Source organism: Manacus vitellinus, unplaced genomic scaffold, assembly GCF_001715985.3.
Source record: "Manacus vitellinus isolate BGI_N305 unplaced genomic scaffold, ASM171598v3 scaffold_25_pilon, whole genome shotgun sequence".
Classification (NCBI taxonomy): domain Eukaryota; kingdom Metazoa; phylum Chordata; class Aves; order Passeriformes; family Pipridae; genus Manacus; species Manacus vitellinus.
The window spans coordinates 3891570-3915834 of NW_021939882.1; the positions used below are offsets into that span (position 1 = coordinate 3891570).

General features: G+C 43.3%; 1 protein-coding gene across 1 annotated transcript in view; it reads right to left on the reverse strand.

Moving 5' to 3' along the window:
• The window catches only part of ERGIC1 (endoplasmic reticulum-golgi intermediate compartment 1), a 60499-nt gene extending 36311 nt beyond the window's left edge, over positions 1-24188 (reverse strand). The window contains exons 1-3 of the mRNA XM_018073450.1: positions 24141-24188; positions 10073-10107; positions 2766-2827 (exon numbers count right to left, since the gene is read on the reverse strand). Coding sequence (XP_017928939.1) covers positions 2766-2827; positions 10073-10107; positions 24141-24188 — 145 coding nt within the window. The remainder of the gene's footprint in view (positions 1-2765; positions 2828-10072; positions 10108-24140) is intronic.
• Positions 24189-24265: the final 77 nt, after the last annotated feature.

Sequence of the window (24265 nt, forward strand, 5' to 3'; positions counted from 1 at the left end):
ACTAAAGCTTCAGCAGAAATCAGACGGGAAGGGCCTAAAGTAATAGTTGGCTACTACAGACTATTTTATACCTCCTGTGTAAAACTGGAAGGACTTAAAGAGAGCCAAAATACAGTTGCAGTCATAGTCATTTCACATATTTACTAAACCCTGAAAGTTTTTTTGAGAGGCAGAACCTTCCACTATGCTCAAGCTCCCAATGTTATTATGAGCTGACTTCCCTAAAGCATTTATCACAAAATCATGCAACCTTTCCCAGGCTTCAAACTGGCCTGGCATTGGGCTCTCTCATTCATGGCCTCCTACAACATGTAAGATTAATGGCTTTCAAATTACAAGCCATAGGCTTGGTCAGACAGAAAGCCCATTAGGAAAGCTGCTCACCAGATCCTCGCAGGCAAAGCCACCAGTCTGTTGGCTGCCTGTGTGGTTCAAAAGCTTCTATCTAAAGCTTGTCTAAAACCACTCTGAGGAAAAGAAGGAGAACCAGTTAGAGAAGAAAATCAAAGCCTGAGAAGCTGCAAATAACAATAGAGAGAAATAAGTCAGCTAATAATTTTAAGTAAGAGTCACAACCTTCAAGCCTTCCCACAACAGACTTATCACTTGAGCTATTTACTGCAGATCAGAAAGCCTAACACTGGATGGCCTTTGATGGGCTTTTTTGTTTCTAAAATACTCTTTTGCAGGTGATTCATAATAAGACAAATTCTCAAAGGGAGCCCAGGTACAGTGTGGGAACTCTTAGTTTCCAAAACAGAAGGGAAGGCGGGATCACTCACAAGTTCAAAGTGTTCTTTCAAAACACTAAATCTCACAGCCCCTGAATTCGCAAACAGTTTTAGTCAAGCCCTTTGTTCACAGCTTCAGCAAACCTAAAAGGGAGTCAGGATACAATTAATTCAGCAGTCAGGAGAACACAGAAGACAAGGACTCTGACAGTAAATATTTAGGGTATGTGTTATCTTCACAGGAGCACAGGATAGTTGAGGCTGGCAGGGACCTCTCTGGAGATCATCCCGTCCAACTCCCCTGCTCAGGGCCAGGTCTGGTTGTTTTGAGCATCTCCAAGGACAGAGGCTCCACACCACCCTGGGCAACCTGTTCCAGTCTTCAACCATCCTTACAGCAAGGAGTTTCTTGAAGGCCACAAAGGGCTTTCCTTTGTGTCCACTGATTCACTGGCCCTGACTCAGTTCTATCTGCTGTCACCAAGGGATATGACATCACTCACGTCAGCGGTGACATACAAGACTACTGACCCATCTACAAGAATGGATGAATGGAGCACAGCTCTGTGATCAAAGGAAGTGCCTGCTCAATGGAACAGGAAAGCTGCATTAGGAGTGTAATTACAGGCTTGGCAGGATCAACCTGATCGATGTTTGCCCCGCACAGCAGCTCACTGCACATAATTGTGTGAAATTGCATTACTCAGCCTCCAGCCTCCCTCAGGAGCAGGAAGGAAGGAAAAGGGGCCCAAGGCGAGAGATTTGTATCAGCCAAAGTCTATGTATTGATACACGGGAGTGAGAGTGGATCGCTATCGGTTGCCCAAGCAATTTTAATTCTCTAAAAGCACGACAAATAACAACGAAATAACATCTGTGCTCATTAGTCCCACCTATATCATCAGATTAATTCCCTGAGTACGCTGTGAGCAAAATACATGTTTCCCACATCATCTTCACCACTGGCCACTGCACATTTCCCCCCCACACTGCTCCTTGTGGATCCAGAACCTGGATTCCCTGTTTGCAGTGGTTTAGTTCCTCAAGTCTCTTCCACAAGCACAAGCCTGGGAACATCAACAGTGAGTGCAACTATTAACAGTAATTTTTCACAGTGACTGAGGGGGTGCCTGTCAGAGGCAAATAAACCTGCAGTCATCCCCATCCCAGTGTTTGGAGCAGACTCCCAGCTTCTGTTCCTAGGAAGAGACCAGCAAAAAGCTCTCTAGCTACTTCAGGAGATAGCAGAGTGGGAATTTCAACACCAGTTTTTAGGAGCTCCCTATCATGACAATATATATGTACTGTATTTTCTTTTTGAGATTTCATTGCTCTGGTGAGACCCCCCCAGAATATTGTGTACAGTTCTGGTGCCCTCAACATAAGAAGGAAATGGAACTATGGGAACAAATCCAGAGGAGGCCACAAAGTTGAGAAGGGGACTGGGGCACCTCCCCTATGGAGACAGGATGAGAAAGTTGGGGCTGTTCAGCTGGAGAAGGTTGTGTCGAGACTTCACAGCCCCTTCCAGTATCTGAAGGGGCTACAAAGAAGCTGGAGAAGGACTGTTCATCAGGAACTGGAGTGACAGGACAAGGAGAATGGGTTCAAGCTGAAAGAGCAGAAATTTAGGTTGGATATGAGGAAGAAATTCTTCCCTGTGAGGGTGGTGAGGCCCTGGCACAGGTTGCCCAGAGAAGCTGTGGCTGCCCCATCCCTGAAAGTGCTCAAGGCCAGGTTGGACAGGGCTTGGAGCAATGTGGTCTGGTGGAAGGTGTCCCTGCCCATGGCAGGGGCTTGAAATGAGATGGTCTTTAAGGTCCCTTGCAACCCAGGCCATTCTGTGATTCTGTGATTCTAAATGCATACAAACTACTCCACTGTTTGATGGAGTAAAACAACTATTTCAGCAACAAAGGACACCCTTTCCAATGTTTAATATCCCTTTAAAAAAATTTCCCAGAGACAGAGAGGCCAAACGAGTTTTAATTTTAGACCAGGAGTATGCAAGGACATCAAAAAGAAGTTACTTACTAATGGCCCCTGTGTAGGTTGGCTGTGTAAGGTCTTTTGGCACCTTCCTGTAGATGTCAAACCTGAAAGAGGAAAAGCAGCAGCCATAAAACAGGTGGAACATTTCAGTATATTTCATGTCCCCACAGGGATGAATGATGCTGAAGTTTTTCCATCCCGCTTTCCAACAACATTTTTTTCAGTACGCAGGAGGATATGAGAAGGAAAAACAAAACAAAAAGCCCTTTACTTTTGTACAGTTATGTAACTGCACTCTGCTTTGGCTCCAATTTCCAAAGCACTTCCCTCCGCCTCGCTGTCATGGATCTGTGCAATCTGAACTGCGAGAGAAGCCAGGGAAGGAGTCATGCTGGACAAGTTTATAGACCACTGTAAGGAAAAGGATACTCTGCAGACTCCTGAATAAAGACACCTGGCAAAAAAACCAGTGAGACACAACCTATATTGCAGCTTATAGTTTGTATCCTGCAATAGACCAAAACAGACAACATCAAAGTCAGAAATCCAGGTGCTGAGACAAGAAACCATCCCTTGGACACTGGATACCCAAGAGAAATGAACCCGACAAGTTTGCTACTCCCCCAGCAAAATCCAGTTTAATATTAGATCGTTGTTTTGATTCAGTCATAGCTTTTAATATCCATATAGCTCAGCTTTGCTATTTTAAACTCCCCATGGTTAAACTTTCCCTGCCCTTACGTGTTGGCTATATTATTTCCTACCACCTTGTGTTTCTGCACGCCCAACCGCAATGCAGCTCTGACATCAGTTTTTCCATCACCCAATAAAAATTAATTAATGCATTAAAAACACCTACCCACCCTAAAGAAGGAAGTGACTGGTTCTCCCCCCAAAATAGACTTTTTTGGATATACTACAAGTGGGTGAGATCTGATGCTTTTTCCAGCCCTGGAGAGGCATGAGAAACACCGGCTCCCAAATTCCTATTCTACAGTGCACCAAGATGAAACACCCCCATGTTTAATCAGTAGCTCCTACTACACCAAATACTATACTGGGACTTTAAAACTAGATCATCTTTGTTTTCTTCATTCTTTAACTGCTGAGATAACTTGAAGGCACTCTGGATGAACAAAACAGCGTTTGCCTTGCATGAGATCAGAAAGACGTGGTTGCGTTTCATTCAGGAGCTGAAGCTGGAGGAAGGAAGGGAAGAGAGGGAAAGGAGAGCAGGTATATAGTTCATCTGCCCAGCTCAAGTCCTGAATGATCTATGAACTCTCTTAACACCCTAACAACCCACTGTGATACACTTGACAGCAACATTGCTCAGGAGCTGTATGTTTTTATGACTCTACTCACTGCTGTGTCCTAAGCAGATCAGCAATATTCCTGAACCAAACAATCCATTTACGGTTTTCCAGCTGCCCTGAGAACATCTGGAAAGTGCTGTTAGAATTCTTTCCACGCACACCAAAGCAACAGCAGCGGATGGCAAAGGAACCCAAAGTAGCTGCTGACATCATGGTCTCACAGGCAGAGGAAGCCGCTGCTCGCTCCTGCTCTCAGCCCATTAAACGCCGAGCGCTGGCGTCGTCTGGCCAAAGTCACAATAATAGATCAACAGGGCTAAAAAAGCTGAGGAAGAGACAGAGCACGTGAACACACGAGAGCTGCTGAGTGTGAGCGAACACTCAGAAATAGGAAACAGCTCTACGCTGGATTCAGTAAAAACAGCGGCGGATACTATAAAAGGAAGTTTGCTCCCACAATGAGGAATATTTACTAGTATTAAAATGATGACCCGTCACAGGACTAAAAGCAAAAAGTCCAGCTTTTTAAACAGCTCTCTGGAAAGCTGATGTCATGGCAGGGTTCTCTCCTCTCAGGCTGCCATTTTGATCACATAAGGAACACCCAACACCACAAATTAACTTTTATGTGGTGTAAGTAAGCTTGGATTAGGCAAAGACACTGCAGAAAGTGTTTGGTGGCTCCCAGCCACATTTATCACCTGGTTTTAAGTGTTTAAAAGGCAGTGCACTCCCTGTGCTATTCTGCTTCCCATCTCTCCTACCACATTATGTTCCCTCTCTTCTACTACCATGACACACATCTGGGCAAAGAACATCGGACAAAGCATGTCCCAGCCTGAATTTACAGTCTAGAGGCACACACAAGAAGAGTACAAAACAACACAGGAGAACTGAATAAAGGTTTGATGGCTTTGTTTTCTAGATTTAACATGTTTTTAGATAAGGACAGACACTATGGAATAGCACAGAATGGACAGTGTATGGAAAAGAGGCAACGAGATCAGGTTGGATGTGGGGAGGAAGGAGGATGGCTCAGTTGAGGTCTTATGGAGAAAGGCAGAAGCTTGAAGGATGACTTCCAGAACCTGACTCAAGCAAAAGGGTAGGCAAGCATGGAAGGTGTATTTAAGCTTGCACAAGGATGCTGAAATGATCACAACAATCAACAAGGGAATGGAAAAAGACACATTTGGAATAAGAGACAAACACTGCTGGCTAGATTTTGCTCACATCCAAATGACTGCCTGCCCAAGGTAGAAAGGACTGTGTAAGTATCCTGGCAGAACAGTCATTTGCTTGGAAAACACATGTTCTGAGTTAGGAGGATTTATACTTTTTATACTCTTCAGGGTACCAGGCATCCTCTCAATAAGGCATCTGATATTGGCTACAATTTATACAATTTATTCAGTCTGCTCCTGGTTGGTGAAAACAGCAGTTGTGTTTACACATTCAGAGAAGGGAAAGGTGGAAGCTCAAAAGACTTTGAGAAGAATGATGGAGATGGCACAGCCAGGAAACAGGGCTACCTTGTTAACTCAGATTTAAACACCAACTTAGAAGAAAATGTGAAATGCATAGCAGTTAATGACAGCTTGAAAAATAATGACAGCTTGAAAAGTATGTTTGTGAGACATAAGAAAGGTTGGTATGAGTAGAGAATGGAACCCCAAAGAAGGCTTCATTAATTACGTATAATTATAAAAATAAGTAAATCAAGCAAACTTCTCAAACAAACCTGTGAAGCTGACAAGAGTTATTGTAACAGGAGACCCTAAGCCCAAAGAAATCAGAGATTTGTGAAAGCTCCAATCAGGTCTCAGGGTTAAAAATCTGATGAACTTCTAGTCTCTGCTTGACAAACCTTTCTCTTTTTGCCGCTGGCTTCTTGCCTACCTTATAGAGCTGAAAGCAATTTCAGGAGATCACTTACACTGTCCTGGGAAGAGGAAAGAATGAGGATTAGACAGCACAGATGATTTGCAATGTATGAGGGAGGAGGCCATGGAGTTGTATGAGTGGTAAAGGGGAACAGGTTTTACTTGCCCTCAGGTCAGATGTTCCTGCAAGCACCTGCAGTAAAAATTCCAACAAGCCTCCAGGTTCCTAAGGCATTGGTCACCTGGAAGAGCATCTGTACCCTGGGAACAGAGAGGAACTTTGTGCTCTGTCTATTGCAAAAGCTGCCTTACAGATTCCTGCTTCATTCAAAGCAGTGGAAGGTATTACTAACACTGGAGGAAGATTGGATGTTCAGAGGCTTGTACCAGCCAGCTCATAGCACTGTACCACACTGTGAACACACTGTACCACAGTGTCAAAAACCACCTGGAGAGTCTTGGAGTCAGATCCTAAATGACCATGAGAAACCAGGGTGTAGATTTACAGCATGTCCTGCAGTCACTGATGAATGAACTCAACCTGCAGCCCTGCGCAGCAGCTCATGCTGCTCTCAGCAGGGAGACATCAGTTCACACTTACAGAGCAGGCACATGTGCATTTTCCACTGCACAATATTTATATTTAGCTTTTGGCAACTTTCTTCCTTCCTTCAGAAAGGCAAGACTCGTAAGGTGAAGCAGTATCTGTGAGTTAATCAGCTAACACCATTTCAGAGTGGAAACAACAAACCTACTGCTAGGAAAGTTTTTCCTCCAGGTCATACGTGTTCGAATAAAGGGAAGGCTGGACCTTGCAATTCCAGAATACGAGGCTAAAGATAGAACTAGGCTGTCATAAGTATAACAAAGCAATTTCCTGACACATCTAGAGTGTCTTTTCTTTCAGTGGAGAGCAGGGTTGCAAACAAAGAAATGAAAAAAGGCTGTTTGGCAATGTCAGAGGTTCGCAGGAACCAACATTCATAACTAACATGAGGGAGTGGTATGATACCTTTTCCTCAATCCAATAGTTGAAAGGACACAACAAAAAACTTTCTCACCTTCCTGACAGGAATGACAACAAACTGGTAAAAACTGTCTCTCTACATCTTTCTTGCAGGCTCCCTTCAGGTACAAGGAGGCCACAATTAGGACACCCCAAAGCCTTCTCTTCTCCAGCCTGAACAATCCCAACTCTCTCAGCCTTTCCTCACAGCAGAGGTGCTCCATCCCTCTGATCATCTTGGTGCCTCCTCTGGAATTGGTCCAACAGCATCATGTCTCAGCTGGGTCCCCAGAGCTGGAGGCAGCTCTGCAGGGGGGGTCTCACCTGAGCAGGGCAGAGGGGCAGGATCTCCCTCCCCTGCTGCCCATGCTGTGGGATCAGCCCAGCACACGGGGGGTTAATGGGCTGCCATCGCACATTTGCTCTTCATGTTTGCTTTTCATTATCTCCTAGAGCCACAGGAAGCACTGAAGTGTTTAAAACCCAGAGCCAGACACAGCAGTGCTCACCTGAGCCACCATCATCACCAAGGCTGGCACTGCAGAGGCAATGGTAGGTCAAACCCAACTGAACAAGGTGAGTAGACATCATCAGCCCGGGGGTGATGCCTGAGTTTCCTTTCAAACCTCTGTGATTGACAGTGCTGGACGAGTGACAGGGAGGGCAGAAGATATCTACCCAAACACTGAAGTTTTTTCTCAAGTGGATACTTCAGCTGCCTGCCCTGAGAAGGGGATGAGCTCACTCCCTCAGCAGGAGCTGAGGCTTTCTTCCAGGGCGTGCTTTATGTACACTTGAACAGCTTCAAGTCTGGATCTGAAATATTTCAGGAAATGAAGTAATAAATACATTATTTCACTGAAGATTACCACACCTCCAAACAGAGAAACCTTCTCTGACATCTCTAGAAGCTGAAAAGAGCTTTTGTAACGTGTCTGTAAGATGCTGCTAACTTTTTCATGAGCAAGAAGCAAAGAACTGGAGGTTAAAAACAAATACTTGTAAGTTGAACTAACTGGATGGTGGTTAAATTTAATCACAGAATCTCCTGAGTTGAAAGGGATCAACCAGAATCATTGAGTCCAACCCCTGGCCCCCAGGAGTAGTTTATCCCTAAATTACTGATGCACTGTGTGAAGTTCCTGCAAAGAGACAGTAGAAGCTTTAGCTCTGTGGAGCACTGAAACACAACTCTGGAGTGGGAACATCTTCATGTACTCTTCTGCAAGGTCTGGTTTTACTGATTTAACTAAGAGGCAAGGGAAAGACTGTTTACTGGACAGTATTTTGGATTCCAGTTAATCAAGCAGAAGTGCAACACATTCTCAAGTGGCACTTGGGTCACAGAATAGAATTCAGGCACCGTAAATCAGCAGCAAACAGATTAATTTTCGTCCCTTTCCACTCCTCAGATGATTCAGAAATTTATCTTTAATGCTCAAAGACAGGGGAAAAATGCTTTTGTTCTTTGGGCAGATTATGCTTTTCCCCAGAAGAACTGAATGTTTAAAAATTAGTCTTTTTGAAGCATACTGACTTTATCACAGGTACTTCTGCAGCACATCCTGAAAGTTAGAGGACATGAGCATCCATTACAGCAAATTACATTTTTGATGTCAAAGATGATTTTAAAAAATTAAAACCCAATCAGTATCATGGCTGACATTCCACCTTGAGCAAGTAAATGGTAGTGCAAATCCATCATGTCATCCTGTCTCAGCACCAAAGGGTCCATGGCTGTGATTCACACAGAAAAATGTGAATGTTGAAACAACACTTGATTCTTCACCTCCCATATTAACCAGCTTCTAGAAGTGGCATCTATTTTTCAGCAGATACCACACTTGAAGTTGAGGTCACTAATTCCTGGTGACATTACTCACTCTCAGTAACAAGTCCAGTGTACAGTGAACAACTACCTTAATTTTATTACACATCAGTAGCTTTGAGATCTCCGAAAAAAAGAGACAACCTCGTGCTGCTGAAACAATTTCTTTCACTAACAAATAACTTCACTTGAAGGAACAACTTGCAGGAACAACATATTTTCCAGCAAAACCAGAACTTCACTATTAAGTTAACCAAACAGCTGGCAATTCTACAGCAGATGCGACTAAATTACACAAAGGGGGAATTAGCAAATACAGAAAGGTTAACTTTGAAAACACTATAGAGACTATGTTGTTACTGCAATAAGAAATTTGAAGGACTGTCGAGCCAGTGTTTGTATTCCAACATGCTTTATGTTAGAGACTCAGTGCTGGATAAGTGCTTATGAGGAGGGAGCAACATCTCCACCATAATCCATCAGATGCCATAACACCTCTCAAAGAAATGAAGAATAACACACCCTGCCAAGGTGAGATGGCTTCCTGGACCAACAAAACCCCTTGGTCAAGGGCTCAAGTTTAAATCACAGCACAAAGAAGCGAAGAAATAACAACCCCTGTCTTCAGTGGCATCAACCCTTCAGTGGGAGGCTGTGGGCCACTGATTTGGGCTGCGCCACTCAGATTTCTGTGGAGACTCCCCCTTCTCACACAATATTTATGTATCTGCAGTGCAGGTTCATTCACTCCCACGGCGAGTGCCTAAGTCAGAAAGCAGGAATGTCAGTCTTTTCACAGCCTTTTCAAAAACACAACTGCCACTAAAACCACTCACCCTTTTACACATCAAGAAAGCAATCTCCAAAACCTGGCACACCAGCTAACACTCCATTTGTAGGCCAAGTTCTCTGCTCTACAAAGTGAAACTAGATTAAGCTGGTCTTTGAGGAACTATTTCATGCAAGAACTGTTTCCTTGACACTCCACAGGGGAATATAAGCCGGTTAAAGCAGTTTCCAAAACTTGTTTGCACTTCTGCTCATGTGCTGGTAACGCCCCTCCCCAGTTTGAGAGCTGAACTGGAGTAGCTGCCAACTGGAGGTAAATTCTAGTGAAATATTCCTTCTGGTTTTCCCCATTTGTCGAGTCCTTCTCGCAAACCAAAGAAAAGGGGATCAGAGTATGGCTGCAGACCTCAAATACCAAGAATTTGAGAAGGCATGAGGTCATTATTTCTCCACACACATGCCAATTCCTGACTAATCTAACAAAGAACTTGACTGTTCCTTACAAAGTCCACTCATGACACACTCACCAGTAAAAGGACTTACAACGTGGAAGAAGCAGTTTCTACTGTAATACACTGTACTTGCCACATCCAAGAAATGTAATGACACAGAGGTAGCCCATGCAGACACATTAAGTTTTAAGAAACTCAGTCTTTAATAAAAAAAAAGGTGCTTCTTGTCATAAGAAGATAAAGCACTCTATTTGTTATACTGTTTTTTCTTTTTCAGGTGGAGAGAAAAAATGATGCACTGTGCATTTCTGGGAACATAAATTCATTCAAAACAACAATCCCAGACTGCTTTTGATGAAAACTACATCAAAAAAACTACATGCACAGTGGAAGATACACAAAGAGCAAGGCAGCTGCCAAACACAACCTTGGACAGTCAAGCCTATGCCAACATCCATTTCATCCTCGACAAGAGTCATCTTGAGGCAGCTCTGTCTGATAACAGGTTAGAAAACATCTAATGTCTTGCCTTCTTTGAGAGCATCTACCATTTAGACATTCTAAACAAATTCATTTTTAGGCCACATCCCTCAGAATTACACCAGACTCTCTAATTACTTCACATAGACATCAGTGAATCCAGCCAACTAACAATTTCTATTCAGCTGCTATTAAAGAGACAAATCATCCTTAACTTTGAGAAGGATTAGTTTTCCCTGGGGACAAGTACATAACCTTGGGATTTTTCAGTCTGCATACTTCTTTTCTTTCTCTTACCATTTCCTATCTGCCTCCTCAAACATTTCTGTTATATCGCTCTGTCCCAGACAGAAAGCAGAGTTGGTTTGTTCTATCCCCCTTATTTGGTTCCCCACAGGAGCTACAGATCTGATGCAATGACAGACAGTCAGCTCTTCCCACAAGATTTGTATAACTGTATGTTCTTGATTTTCAGCAGTTCAGGAAACCAAGGCAGGTGTGAAGTGAGAAGAGAATGAGCAACCTCAACCCCACTTCAGGAAACACGTTTAAGTGCACATGAAATGAGCTGGAATGATGGGTCTGAAGAGTCTTCCACCAGCCCACAGCATGGGCTACCACACAGCTTTGTTTCCTTGTATTCCTGCCACTACCACCTCTGGAAGAAGCATCCCTAGAGATAGCAGAAGAGTTTACAGACAGATTCATTCAATTCCTGCTACGATTAAGGCTCTTAGCAGAGATACCACTTACAGCTGAGAATCCAGCAGCTCTCTTTGCATAAAATGCTTTATTGTTTACAAAGAGGACACAGGAAGCAGGAAGAAACTCAGCCATGGTAAATATAACTTGGATTAAGTCCATCTGACATTCAAAGATGACTGTGCACAAACAGACTCCATTTTCTCTCTCCAGGAATAAATACTTCAGCGGAGGTTGGTGTTACAAAGGGGAGATCAGAAGCTTTCCTTCTCCCCCTCCCCAAATCAGTGTAGCCTTCAGGCAGAAGGGAAGGGGCAAAAAAAGAGGCCACATGGGTTATTTTCCATGTGAAATCGTGGAATCAAAAGGAAGCTCTGACTGCTGTCAGAGCAAGATCATTCAGGCTGGAGACCAATGGCCAAATGGAAACGCCCTTCCTTTAATCCCCAGTGGTATTTCTAGAGAAACCTTCCCACCAAAGGCATGCTGCTTAGTGTCAAGGAGCATTTCTGTCTGTGTGATCTGCTGCCTTCTCAGGCATCTTCTTCGGTCACTTAACCTAAGTGTAAGAATTAGAAGCACTAAGTGTATAAGAGAAAACCTGCCCCCCCGCCAGCCCGAGGTACAGTGGTTCTGTGATCACCCACTGAAATACTCCCTGTCCACTCCCCACATGACCCACTGCAGTCCCTTCCAACCTGATCCATTCTGTGACAATGCTGCCCCAGGACTTTATCTCTCAGTGCTTCCTTAACTGAGACAGGCAAAAAAAAATAGATTATAAGGTGCTCGAAAGAACTGAGAGAAGCTAGGAAGGCACAGAGAATACTCCAGTGCTACTTGAAGAATAAAAGACTTTAAATCAAAAATCAAGTCACTTAGCTGAGAGCTTCGAAGTCGTTTAACAGGCAGCAACTGTTCCTCTGTTTCCTTGGGTCACTGCTCTCAAACAATGATTTTGGGACAATTCCTCCCCACTTTGTCAACAAAGCTTTTGGGCAGTAGGCACCCGACCACACCAGCTGAAGAGCACAAGCCATCAGGCCCTCAGGTGGCTTTTAACCTCTTCAGAGGCCATGTAGCCCTAAATAAAACGAAGCAGGCTTATACATACACCCTCACTCCACCAAAGGCAGGCAGGTACCTCTGTCAGAGCATATTTGCTGGCTTTGTTCCTTCCTGAAAAGCACATCAGACACTTGTGGTAAGATCTTGAAAAGCAAAGCTGTTACTTCAGTATAAAGGAAAAATCTAAGCCCACCAATTTAGCTTTCAATGTGGTTGTTCAAGCTGAAGGAAATGTATAGGTAGAACAAACAGCCCAGCTGAGTCAGGTTTGCACACATGGTGCTCTTTTGATTAACAAAATACCATTTTTACTTAAAAAATAAAAATAAAATCCCAGACACTTATTTGAAGTAGTTGGAGGGATTTTTATCGTTCACAGTTGTTAAAACCATACCTAGAACTACTGTGTCCAGGATCAGGGATAAAAAGATTAACCTCTTTACTTGGTAAATTGATTTTATTCAGTAGTGCAACAGCAGGCTGATTCCTGGGGTATGCAGAGATGTCCTGGAAGAACAGGTATCCCATTCCATGTGCCAAACAACAGAATATGTGAAATAATCAAAGCAGTGACTTGGAGAACAGCTGGTACCTGGAACAACAGTGATAAAGGAACAAGCAGGACACAACTCCCCTCTGCATGGTGACCCTGATAGGGGCTGGAAATCACCAGATTCCCCTGGGAGAAGGGAGAGGAATGAGCAGGCTGCTGAGCAGGTGACAGAGGTTGCTCAGCAATGCTGTGGGCTGGATTTTGTACCCCATGTGCTTGAAAAGCTGCTACAATAAAAAGTCAGACCCGATCTGACCAGCAGTTTGGAGCAAGTCTCTAAACCAGGAAAAGATGGGCTTTAACTGGGGAAACATCAAGAACAGCATGTCTTTTTAAGCAAAACCTCTCTTACTTTACTCTAAAAAAGCAGTGAATTCCAACTCTGCATTTTCAACTTCCTCTGGTCCTTCCTGTACCCATGCTGGGTAAAAATCCAGAATTTTGTTCCACAGATCTAGCAAGGAAAGAAGAATTTCTACGTACAAGTAAATTCACCCTAAAACAGTCCAAAGAAGTAGAGCTGCCTTATTCTTATGCCTTCCTCTATACATGCATAGGAAGCACTGCTTTTTCACTTCTCATGGAGAAATATCAGTTCAAGATTTCATTCTGAAATCCCTTCTTTAGCTCATGCTGCTTTTCTTCCTACCCAAAAACAAGGGCATGCTCTGACAACTCTGCAGGAACACTTAGATCCTACAATCCAGCACAGACAAAAGGCAATAACTCTTCTTCCAGTACAGCAAAGTAGGTGAAATCTGTTTTACTGGGTGGGAAAACAATGGTAGGAAGTCAGCAGCAGAGGAAGAAAATAGGAACTACTGATTTCGAGCCCTTAATTCGGTTAATTCTTTGTTTAAATGACATTTCTATGTTTCCTGTCTGCTGGCAGATGAGAACATAATGTGCAGAGAGCAGCTCAGGACAGCTCCAGGACAGCCACACTACAGTCCCAGGGATGGGACGCAGCAGTGGGAGCCAACAGACCTGAATTCTGTTCTGCTCCCGGCGCTGACTCACCGTGCAATTTCTGTTCCAGTCAATTAAATCTTTCTTCTTCAGCTTGTACATTTTGCACAGCAGCATCTGGTAACATCTGCCCACCTTTCCTCAAGCACGTGTAAATCTGCAGGTGAAAAACTCTGCAAATAATGAAGCATCACTGAGCAAAGCTCCAACTTCTACCTGAGGGAATGGCTGGAGCTGTGTCAGGGGAGGGTTAGGTTGATTTTAGGAAAAGATTCTTCCCCCAGAGGGTGGTTGGGCACTGAACAGGCTCCCCAGGGCAGTGGTCACAGCCCCAAAGCTGACAGAGCTCAAGGAGCATTTGGACATCACCGTCAGGCACATGGTGGGATTGTTGGGGTGTCCTGTGCAGGACCAGGAGCTGGACTTTGATGATCCTTGTGGGTCCTTTTCAACTCAGAATGTTCTGTGATTCTTTGAAAGCTGCAGGAAGGTGGCTTATGAAAACAAACTGGATGTGCTCTGCAAGAGCTGAACCTTGGTTCACTAACAGGGTTGTGCCTGGAGTGCACATTTATGAACAATCTCGATGGTTTTGTGAGTTGGGACACAAACTTTGAAGCACATGGAAAGTAAGATAAGTGATCCTGGTAATCTCAGTTTCACACAGCAAGTAAACACTGAATATACAAACACCAAAGCCTGGCTGGGAATGTGAGTTCCAGATGCAAACACAGATTCAAAGCAGGACTAATAAGCCGATACTTGTAAATACCAAGCAGTTATTAACACATTTTATAAGATTAACACCTGCATTACAGTAGATAACACACACATCATTAAGTAATCAGCTAGTCCTCATTTACACACAATGGGATACTAATACATATACTCCACAACTTGAGCTTTAATGGACAAACTAGCAAGGCTTCAGAATTATATCGGAAACTGTTTAATCCTGAACCACTTTGAGCAAGCTCTGATACAGGAAGGACCAGAGAGGGATGTGGAGGGGCTAATGGAGTTTTAAACCAGTTTATCTGGACTGCAACCAGGTGAAGACTGCAATTTTCAAATTCTGTATGACTGATTTCTCACTCACAACATCACACCACTTTTCAAAGCAAATAGTTATTTTTTTCGACCTGCTGACTCTCCACACTTTTAAGCCCAGGAATGAAATGTAGGAAGAGGTTTCCTTGCCAGCCAGCTCCTCCCTCTTAATTCTAGTTCCAAGAACATAATGAAACTAACAGAGGAAGTTTCTGAAACAAGGAGGAGTACTGAGAACAAGAAAACAAGGTTAAGCCAGGAGTACTGTCATTAATTATATAATCCAGCCTTTGGGTAACTGGACACAGGGAAAGGGGCTGAGAGAACATCAGAGGCATCAGCCTCTGCAGCATTATGTCATCTGGCCTGCTCCTTACTTAGCAGGTAAAGGATCTGCACAGGGACAAAAAAACAAACCCATTTATTTCTAGGACAAAAGACTACGAATCTCCACAACAGCTGCTGAAAAAGGGCACAAAAAATTCATACGTTCTGCTCCCATTTAAATTGATTCCTTTCCAAGGAGCTGGTTCTCCTGTTTGCTCCCTCCTGCCAGTCATCATGCTGTCCCTCCATAACACCTTTTTGTCAACTATGTTCTAAATTCTGTGCTTTTATTCTTTCAGTGCATATTAAGCTTGTTCTCTGCTGCTCAAGAACACACACAACAATTGTTATTGCTGAAATACACCAAAAGTGCAACTATTTTAGGTGACTCTGAAGAATGGAAAACAGGAAGCGGTACATCACCTTTTTTTTTTTCCTTCCAAATAAAATACTAGGCTCAAACAAATTTCAAAAGCAATCAGGAGGAGGAGGAAAGTATAATCTCAAATACTCAAAGGTGAACTCTTGCCAGCAAGTATTTTCTTTCCTTTTAGGCAGTGAAGCAGGTGTCAAAATGAAGGATGGAAGAGACATGTATTTTTAATAAAGTGAACCAATTATACTCTACTTCATCAAAACAGGAGAAAAGTGTCATGAAGAAAAATGTTCAAGTAAGGGGACTGGTATTCAAAGGGATCCAGCCCTTCTCTGGACTATGAACAAGAGTCATTGTACTCCTGAGTGGGAGCAGCATATTCTGGAGATCAGAGAGAATCAGGATTAACACACACGGCTGCTCCCCAGACTAAGTAAATTGTTCAGATACTTGAATGTCATAAGTAAACTAAAACTCAGAGATTCTTGTTCTTGCAGCTCCCCAGCACATCCCAACACCTCCCACCATCACCCATTCTATCCTTTTTGAGACCCCGAGTCCTGAACATCCCTCCTTTTCCCAATTTGAGACCTGCAAGCTCAGGGTTCCTCTACCTCCTGCCACATTCATAGAATCACAGAATCACTGACGTTGGAAAAGATCTCCAAGATCATCGAGTCCAACCTGTGACCAATTCCCACCTTGTCAACCAGACCAGAGCACTGAGTGCCACGTGCAGTCACTCCTTGAACACCTCCAGGGATGGGGACTCCACCCTGGGCAGCCCATTCCAGTGCCCAACAACCCACTGCCCACAGCTGCTGGTTCCCAGTTTTGCCAGGCTACTGGCCTCAGCCCTCCCCACAAACAACAGTCCTGATCTCCAGCAGACACTGAACAAAATTCAAAGTTGGACAGTGATTTCCAAGAAATTCCCTACACACAACTTGGAGCATAATCCGGGCAGAGCTATGGAAAAAAAAGAGTTGTACTGTAGTCTTTCCTGTAGCTTCCAGGAATCACAGAGCAGTAAGACTCTGTTGCTGCCTTGTACTGCTGAACACCTTGAAACAAGATCTGGTAAGATAAAATTAGCAACAGAGACATGTAAATTTTATTTATGGAAGCTACTTTCTGGTTTCAGTCCCAGCTGCACTTGCTCAGCACAAAAGTCAGACGTTGGTACAAAAGAGCATGAACAAATGAAACATCTGGGGAAGGGGAAAAAAAAGGCAAGGGAGGGATGTGTGAAGGAAACAGCTCCATATTCTTAAAGTTTCCCTCAAAAGTGCACAGACCAATCCATATTCTACTGCACGACAGAGATTTCTCCAGATCCATGAGGGAAACTCCTACACATCATCCAGGCTCACAATCTCAGGCTGGACCAGTCCAGTTCAACCACTGCTCTGCAGAGTGAGCAAGCACAGGAAGGCTCCCTTGAAACAATTCAGTAACTGAGGCTCAGACAGGAACTGGTACTTGTCCAAAGCTGACACAGGTTAAGAACAGCAGAACCCTGACTTGAGAGAGCAGACATTGGTACTCACTCACAACCAAGTCTTCCTCCTCCTCCAAAGGAATTTCTATAGGATAAAATCCATTAATACACAAGATTTACAGACAAAAAGGCAGATCCTTTCCCAAAGCATCAATTGGGGATTCAAATATATTGTACTTTTTCAGAATATGAATAAACCTGCAGTGACCAGCTCAGGTTCTCCTATTTGAATTCCAATCTAAGGAGACAAGAATTCCTGTACATGCTTCTACAACTCAGTCCCACTTTTTATTTGCATGTTACTGTATTACCTACAAGCAAGTACAGCTCTCCTGCATCATCTGGCTTCCAAGTGAAGTTCCTGGTTTTAATACAGTTTCCAGGAAACATCTGATGGATATTATCCCAGTAGAAGAACATAACTGATGCAGGCCCAAGAGCTGCAAGTTATAGCTGGGGATCAGGTTTACCAGCAGCTTTTAGTCCAGATACAACCTGTTGTAATGCAGCAACCAGAATCAGATTTCAATGCAACAGGGTCACAGCTGACTGAGAGTGACATGGAATCTGACCAAGGCTCTGAAACTTCATGTTTATCAGAAAACAAAGTCATATTTACATTACTGGCTGAAGTGGTGGGCTTGCTTTATTCACAGCACCCAGTGGTCTACAGAGATGGACAGCAATTTGGAAGCCAAATGATCTGCCTTGGGATATGATTGTTAAATAAACACTAAGAAGCCATGAAATCCTGTCAGCAGTTATACTTGCCTGCCTGCATTAACAGGGCATTTTGAAGGCTCTTCTATTAAATGCCAATCTTTATGGCTTCTCCGAATTAAACTAAATAGATCTGATTTGGAAACATCCTTAAAAAACACCAACAGAAAAGCAAATATCCAAACACACACAGTTCAAACACAGCAAGTCGCACTGTCACACAGACTACAGTCTTGTGTGTGTGTGTCTGCCATGATTACTACTAAAATACTCACACATTTCAGTATAAGCAAGATTTTGTAGGTCATGGCAAGACTGTGGTTAATGTTTTGGCAGAACAAGTTTTCCATTTTGAGAGCAGTTGGCTCTGTACAGGAATACCTAGACAACAGTTCAGGGTTTGTGCTTGGATAGAAGACAAAAAAAACAAGACCGTTCCACCATTTCTTCGCTCACTGCAAGACTATTCTTTTCTCACCACCTCCACCATTTGAATTACATGCCCAAAAAATACACAAGCAGTCTTCAAAATACAAGCTCAACAACATCCACAGCTTCCCAGTCCACGCTGGTGGTATTGCTTCAGCTCTGTTTACAGTGTGATTCAGACATTTTCACAGCAATGAACTATGATGGCATGAAGAAAGCATCTGTGTCACCAAGGACTGAGCAAAGGAGGACAGTTAAAGTTCAGAAGGAACAATACAGAACTCTCCTACAAAGACGGACTTTAATATTTCTATACTTAGGAAAAAAAATTCTACTCCAACTGTATTTCAAGAGAAATGATGTATTACGGAGACTTAGGAAGAAATATCTACATACATGCATGCTATGTATAATCAGTTATTTGTGGCACAAACATCAACAGACTCTGTCTGTACAGCTCTGCTTACCCATCTGACTGCTGTGACTGCAGAATAATTTCTCAGGTGCCCTCAAAGGGCTATTGTTGAAACAAAGTTAGTCATGGTACTGCCTGGCACCAAAACCACTTTGGTAATTACGTAAGGTGGCAGCAACACCACTTGGAAGGGTTGTTTACCAGCGACATTGCACAATGTGAACTGGAACTTGCTCGCCAGACGTGGCTGCAGTTCGGGATGAAATTCCCTTGCAGTTACAGGCACTTTGGAGAACTCAGGTATCACTTCAGTAGCCAGAGAGACAATGTGGGTTCTGCAGAGCTAGAGAGGCAACTACCCAATACACAGCTGTGCTAGGCTGCTAGTTATTGGTGTAGACACTAACTGAGGGAGTGCTGGCTACCAGCTCCATCACACACAGGATTTAAGACTGTGAACCAAATCACTGTACAAGTGGCAACGTCTGCGACTGCAACAGTGCCTGTGCACAGGGCACACACAACTCCTTTTGCTGTGCCACTGCCTGCACAAACCAGCAGCACAACCCATGCAATCAGGAGATGCCACACCAGCCAGTCTGAGCTGTTAGTTCTCCTCTCACCCTCCCCACTCTGTTTCAGCCAAGAACACGCCTCCCAGCTGCTATCACCACCGTGCACCTGCTAACAAATGAGCTCACGGTGCCTCTCCTCCAAAGTAATTCTGCCAAAGGAAGGAGTGTGTGTGGATGCAGCCAGTTAAAGGAGGTGCTGGAAGGTGCCAGCAGGTGCACGGAGCACAAAGAACCCGGATCCGACGGGAAACGCAGTGCTGGCTCACACTGCAACTGAAAATTCCTGAGCAAACATGTACATTTCCACTAACATTTGATATTTATTAGGCAATGGCAAAGAATCGAGTAGTCACCATTTCTGCATAACGACTGGCAAATGTTCAAACGCAGGGGAAACAAATCCCAGACAAGCTGAAGGGAGATTTGAGGGGCTACAGAAAGATTTTGTCACTTCTCCCAGGCAACCAGCAATAGGACAAGAGGGCATGGTCTTAAGCTGTACCAGGGGAGGTTTAGGTTTGATATTAGGAAGAAACTTTTTACAGAGAGAGTAATCAGGCATTGGAATGGGCTGCCCAGGAGGTGGTGGAGTCACTGTCCCTGGAGGTTTTTAAGATGAGACTGGATGTGGCACTTAGTGCCATGGTCTGGGAACCACAGTGGTGTTGGATCAAGGGTTGGACTTTATGATCTTGGAGGTCTTTTCCAACCCAGCTGATTCTATGATTTTCAGTTGTGACCCTCACAAGTCTGTCAAAAGGAAAATGGTGGGATCACGAAAGTCAACTTCGTTCCTTCTTTTCTGAAGGCTAAAACCTAAAATAAGTTATTTTCCTTAAGCTCACAAGTGAATGAGAAGTTGTCCAAGGGGTTGGTTAGTTCAGAAAAGATTTTTCTCCTCAGACTCAAAATCACCTATCATCAATCCACTGGTTTGTCGTCATTAATTTGGTCAGGAATTGATTCCACAATTGTTCCAGGTCAGATGTCTGAGCATCACTTTGCCTATTCACCATCACAACTCTTAGGTCTAATTTAAAACCAAACATATTCTCTCTCCCAAAATAAGGTTGGATATGTGTCAGCTTCTGCTAAAACTGAACAATTTGATTTTAAAAAGACCTTCAGGAACTGAAGCAAAGACCTGCCTGTGTCTCAAAACAATAAAAATGTATTTCATATCTGAATCAGAATACCCACATTAAAATACCATTTATCACAGATATGCCAAAGAACAGCTGACAGTGGGGGCCCATTGTACTGTGACGATGGAATAAGAGTCTTTGCCTTCCACACTACATCAGCATTTAAATCTAAATCCTTTCTAAGCCTGGTTCCTTTCCCATGACCTCCAAAATCTGGATATAATACACTGTTACTTCATACAGGTTATGACACTGAGAAAACCAAACCAAACCCCAAAACCAATCAACAACAACAAATCCCTAATGAAAACATCACAATGATTAATTGTGGGAAAGGAATTGTGAATTTCTCAGTTAAATATAAAAATAAGGACTCATGGATATTTGCCACTCTCTGCAAAACACTTCGCCAGGGCACAACTGAGAATTACCCAGAATTAGAACAAAAACTTGGTTTCAGAGTGGTCTCTTTTAGTTTTTCTCAGTCTAACCAATTAAAGTTACCAAAATAGTTTAGAAGTTTCAGTATCTTACAAACCCATCAGTAACTCCTTCATGCAAATAGGCAGGTGCAAAGAAAAGCCACCAAAGTCAGAGAACTTGCAGTAACGTTTCTCTCTATCATGTCCACATCCACTGCAAAGGAGTAACTTATTTTTACATCTGTAATTTTCGTTTTTATGTTTGTAATTCTCAACACCAGAGCAGTCTGAAGTCCCAGCACCAGCTCAAGCTCCTGCTAACAGGATCACACAACATACGAGAAACCTTCTGGCCCATAATCACCACTCAAGATGACCCAGGCTTACAGTTTAATCTAATTATGATTTTAACCATCCTCAGATGCTGCAAGTGTGCAGGTGACACCGGGTTTTAAAGGCTTGAGGGGGAAATACCCTTTCAGCTCCAGTGAGATAACTCAAAATCCCCAATAAAATAGGCACGAAGCTGCTTTGCTGACACAAGTTCTAAGGAACCAGGGGATGGGAAACAAGGATAAATCTGCCTGCCTCTTTCAGCCAAATGGGTTTTAAAAAATAGGAAAGAACCAGGCCTTCTGGAAATACAAACTGATTTAGGAATTCTGTAGGAGGGCTGGTGTCTTGTGACATGCACTGAACAGACCTGCAGTGAAGGTTCCAATCTGGAAGCTGAAATCTTGGTTTCATACCAACATCACAGCAGGACTGGAGAGATTAGCATGAATGAAATGCTTTGAAATATGAAAAGCATTAGGTAGGTACTAAGTATTATTAAAACCCTAAAGATACTTGGGACAGAATGATTGTTAATCACATAAATTTACTGTGAAAATATTGTTTTATTTATGAATTAAGTGCTTTTGGTATTAGCAAGGGGAACTATCGATAAGCCAAGGAAACAGAAGTCCTACAGAAAAAAAAAAGTACAAAAAATTACAAGTAACAAAACAAGCTACTTCCAATATGGAACCATGACATGAACCAATAAATATGGCTCAATTAACTGATGGAGACACTTTCAAGAAAGATGTTTAGGCACTTTGGGTTCTTCAGTCAGGCCAGATATGAACCCGTAATTCTAGGTGAGAGGAAGGAGATTTAGTCCCATAGATGGAAAGGCTTTCTTTGACTTTTAGTTGGTGTAGAATAGGGATATTTTTGATCATGGGCTGTGCATATTTTTGATCATGGGCTGTTTTAATTACTTGTCATTGGTGTCTCCATTGTCTCCAGATGAGACTCTGGAAACCTATTCATGCTAGAGCTACCTTGTGTGGAAACAGAGCTTGAGGCCTGAACTTCTATCAGGTCTATGCCTCTCTCTAGTGATGTCAGCTGTCAATATCCTGCCAATCTAAAACATCAAAAATAAAAGCTCTCAGTAAAGGGAGGATAAAACAACAAGACCTTGCCTTCCCAAATGTCCTGACAAGAGCAGTTAAGGACAGTGATTCTTTCAGCTGCATTAGCAACACAGACCTGCAAAATCTGTGGCCTCCAGAACACCAAAACTCCATTCCACTTGGAACGTCTGAATTTTGGGACTCTAGTAGATATAAAGGGGCGCTTTTAAAAGTTGCTTAACAACTCAAACCTCTAATCATACACAGGCGTAACACCCACTCCAAAGTGTGTGCTAAAGGCATGGTGCCAAACTGTACCTGCCACAGAGAACATCCAGCTGAAATCTCTGAGAGAAAAACCTTGTATTTCACACGATGAAAAAGTCACCTCTTCATTCAGAAACTCACTCAAGGTGCTAACCTCATTTCTCTAAGAGCACTGTATTGTATGTTCTGGAGCTGTCAGGAAGTACCTGTACATTTTTTTTTAACGTATGCATCATACTTCACCTACAACAGTAAAATTTTCCAGCCTCAGCAGATTTTGTTCCACTGACTGCACAATGAACAAAACCCACAACATCTAAAAAGGGCTCTAACCTTTGCAACATTTTGGCCCTGAACTCTGTTCATGCTTCTAAAACAGGAAAGTGGTTTGTTGCACGTGACATTAGTTTCTCTGTAATTTAAATATAAAATTCCTGATATCAACGGCAACCTTTTAAAAATTCATCTTTGGAGAACAGTTGAACTTCAGCAAGCTTACTACTTCAGAAAGAGCTTTGAAGTGTCTATTTCTAATCCTCCAGTCTGAATGACAAAGAAGTTATTTGCAATTGTGAGTCTTTAAAATGCAGATCTGAACTGATGCCGCTCTTTTTGTAACTCATTAACACAAGCCCTGCCATTCAGTCTTTACTTAATGTCTTTGTTCCATTCCAAAGTGAAGCACTAGTGCTGTCTCTTAAGGTGATTATTCTCTTGGTGAGCCAGTGTTTCCACACACGTATTCTGAGACCCAACAAAAATTACATTTTCAAAGACATCAGAAATAACATTTGCTTTATCTGCTATTACAAAGTGACAGCCACAACCCAGGGTCCCTTATTGTTCGTGTATTTTACAAGTCTGAAAATAGATGGTAATAAGATTCACAGCTGGCAGAACATCTCCAAAGCTGAGAAGACTTTTTCTATCAAATTTTATGCAAAGGCAGAAACGAGGCTCTGGGCCCCAGATCCCACAAGATCCAGCAGATACTGTTTCCAGCTTCAACAAGTTTTCATTCAGAAGCAACTGCCTCCATGTTCAACAGTGCCCCATGGATCACACAAGATCCTGTCAGCCTGTATAAATGAGAGGCCTGGTTTAGAATTACAGCGAAAATATAACACACAACTTTTGTTTGGGAGAACTAAAAACCTGCATTATCACCATTTCCCCATGTCATCTCAAAGGGGTCACATGTACAGGTCATGATGATCCTACATGGAAAAGACTGTATATTCCCAAAAATGCACGTATTTTTTATTGTAATATTAATGCTCTAGTAAAATCTACATCAGAAAACTCATCTGTGCATCCTCCCATTGGCATCTCTGAACTTGGAAAGTTACAAATCGTTGGCTCAAGAATGGCTCAAAACCAAAATGAACCCACAGTTGCTATTTCAGCTCCATTTGAGCCAGAGGGGTCTTTTCCACTTCTGCTTTTGTGCCTGAGACTGCCTGCTATGGCCCAGGGGATGCAGGAGCCCCACAGAAAGGCCAAATCCTACAACTCATACCTGCTCAGGATGGCAAAGCCAAAGGTGGAGGCACCAATGTTGGTTCCCAGCAATCAGACACATAGCACTGCTTTCTGCCCCCTGTAAGGAATGACCCCTAAGGATGCTGTGGGAGCTCCACCATAAGGAGTGATGCCCTAAAGCTTTGTGGGAGTCCCACCGTGACCCCGTGAAGCTGCAGCGGGACCCCAAGGATCTGCGGGAGGAGCAGGGTCCCCGCACCTTCACCCCGATACCCACTGCGGGGTCCCGCGGGACAGGCACATCCATGACCCCCGAGGTCCCGCTGCTCCCCCCGAGGTCCTGCCCGGGGAAGCCCCAAACAACAAACTCCTCTGGCTTTGCAC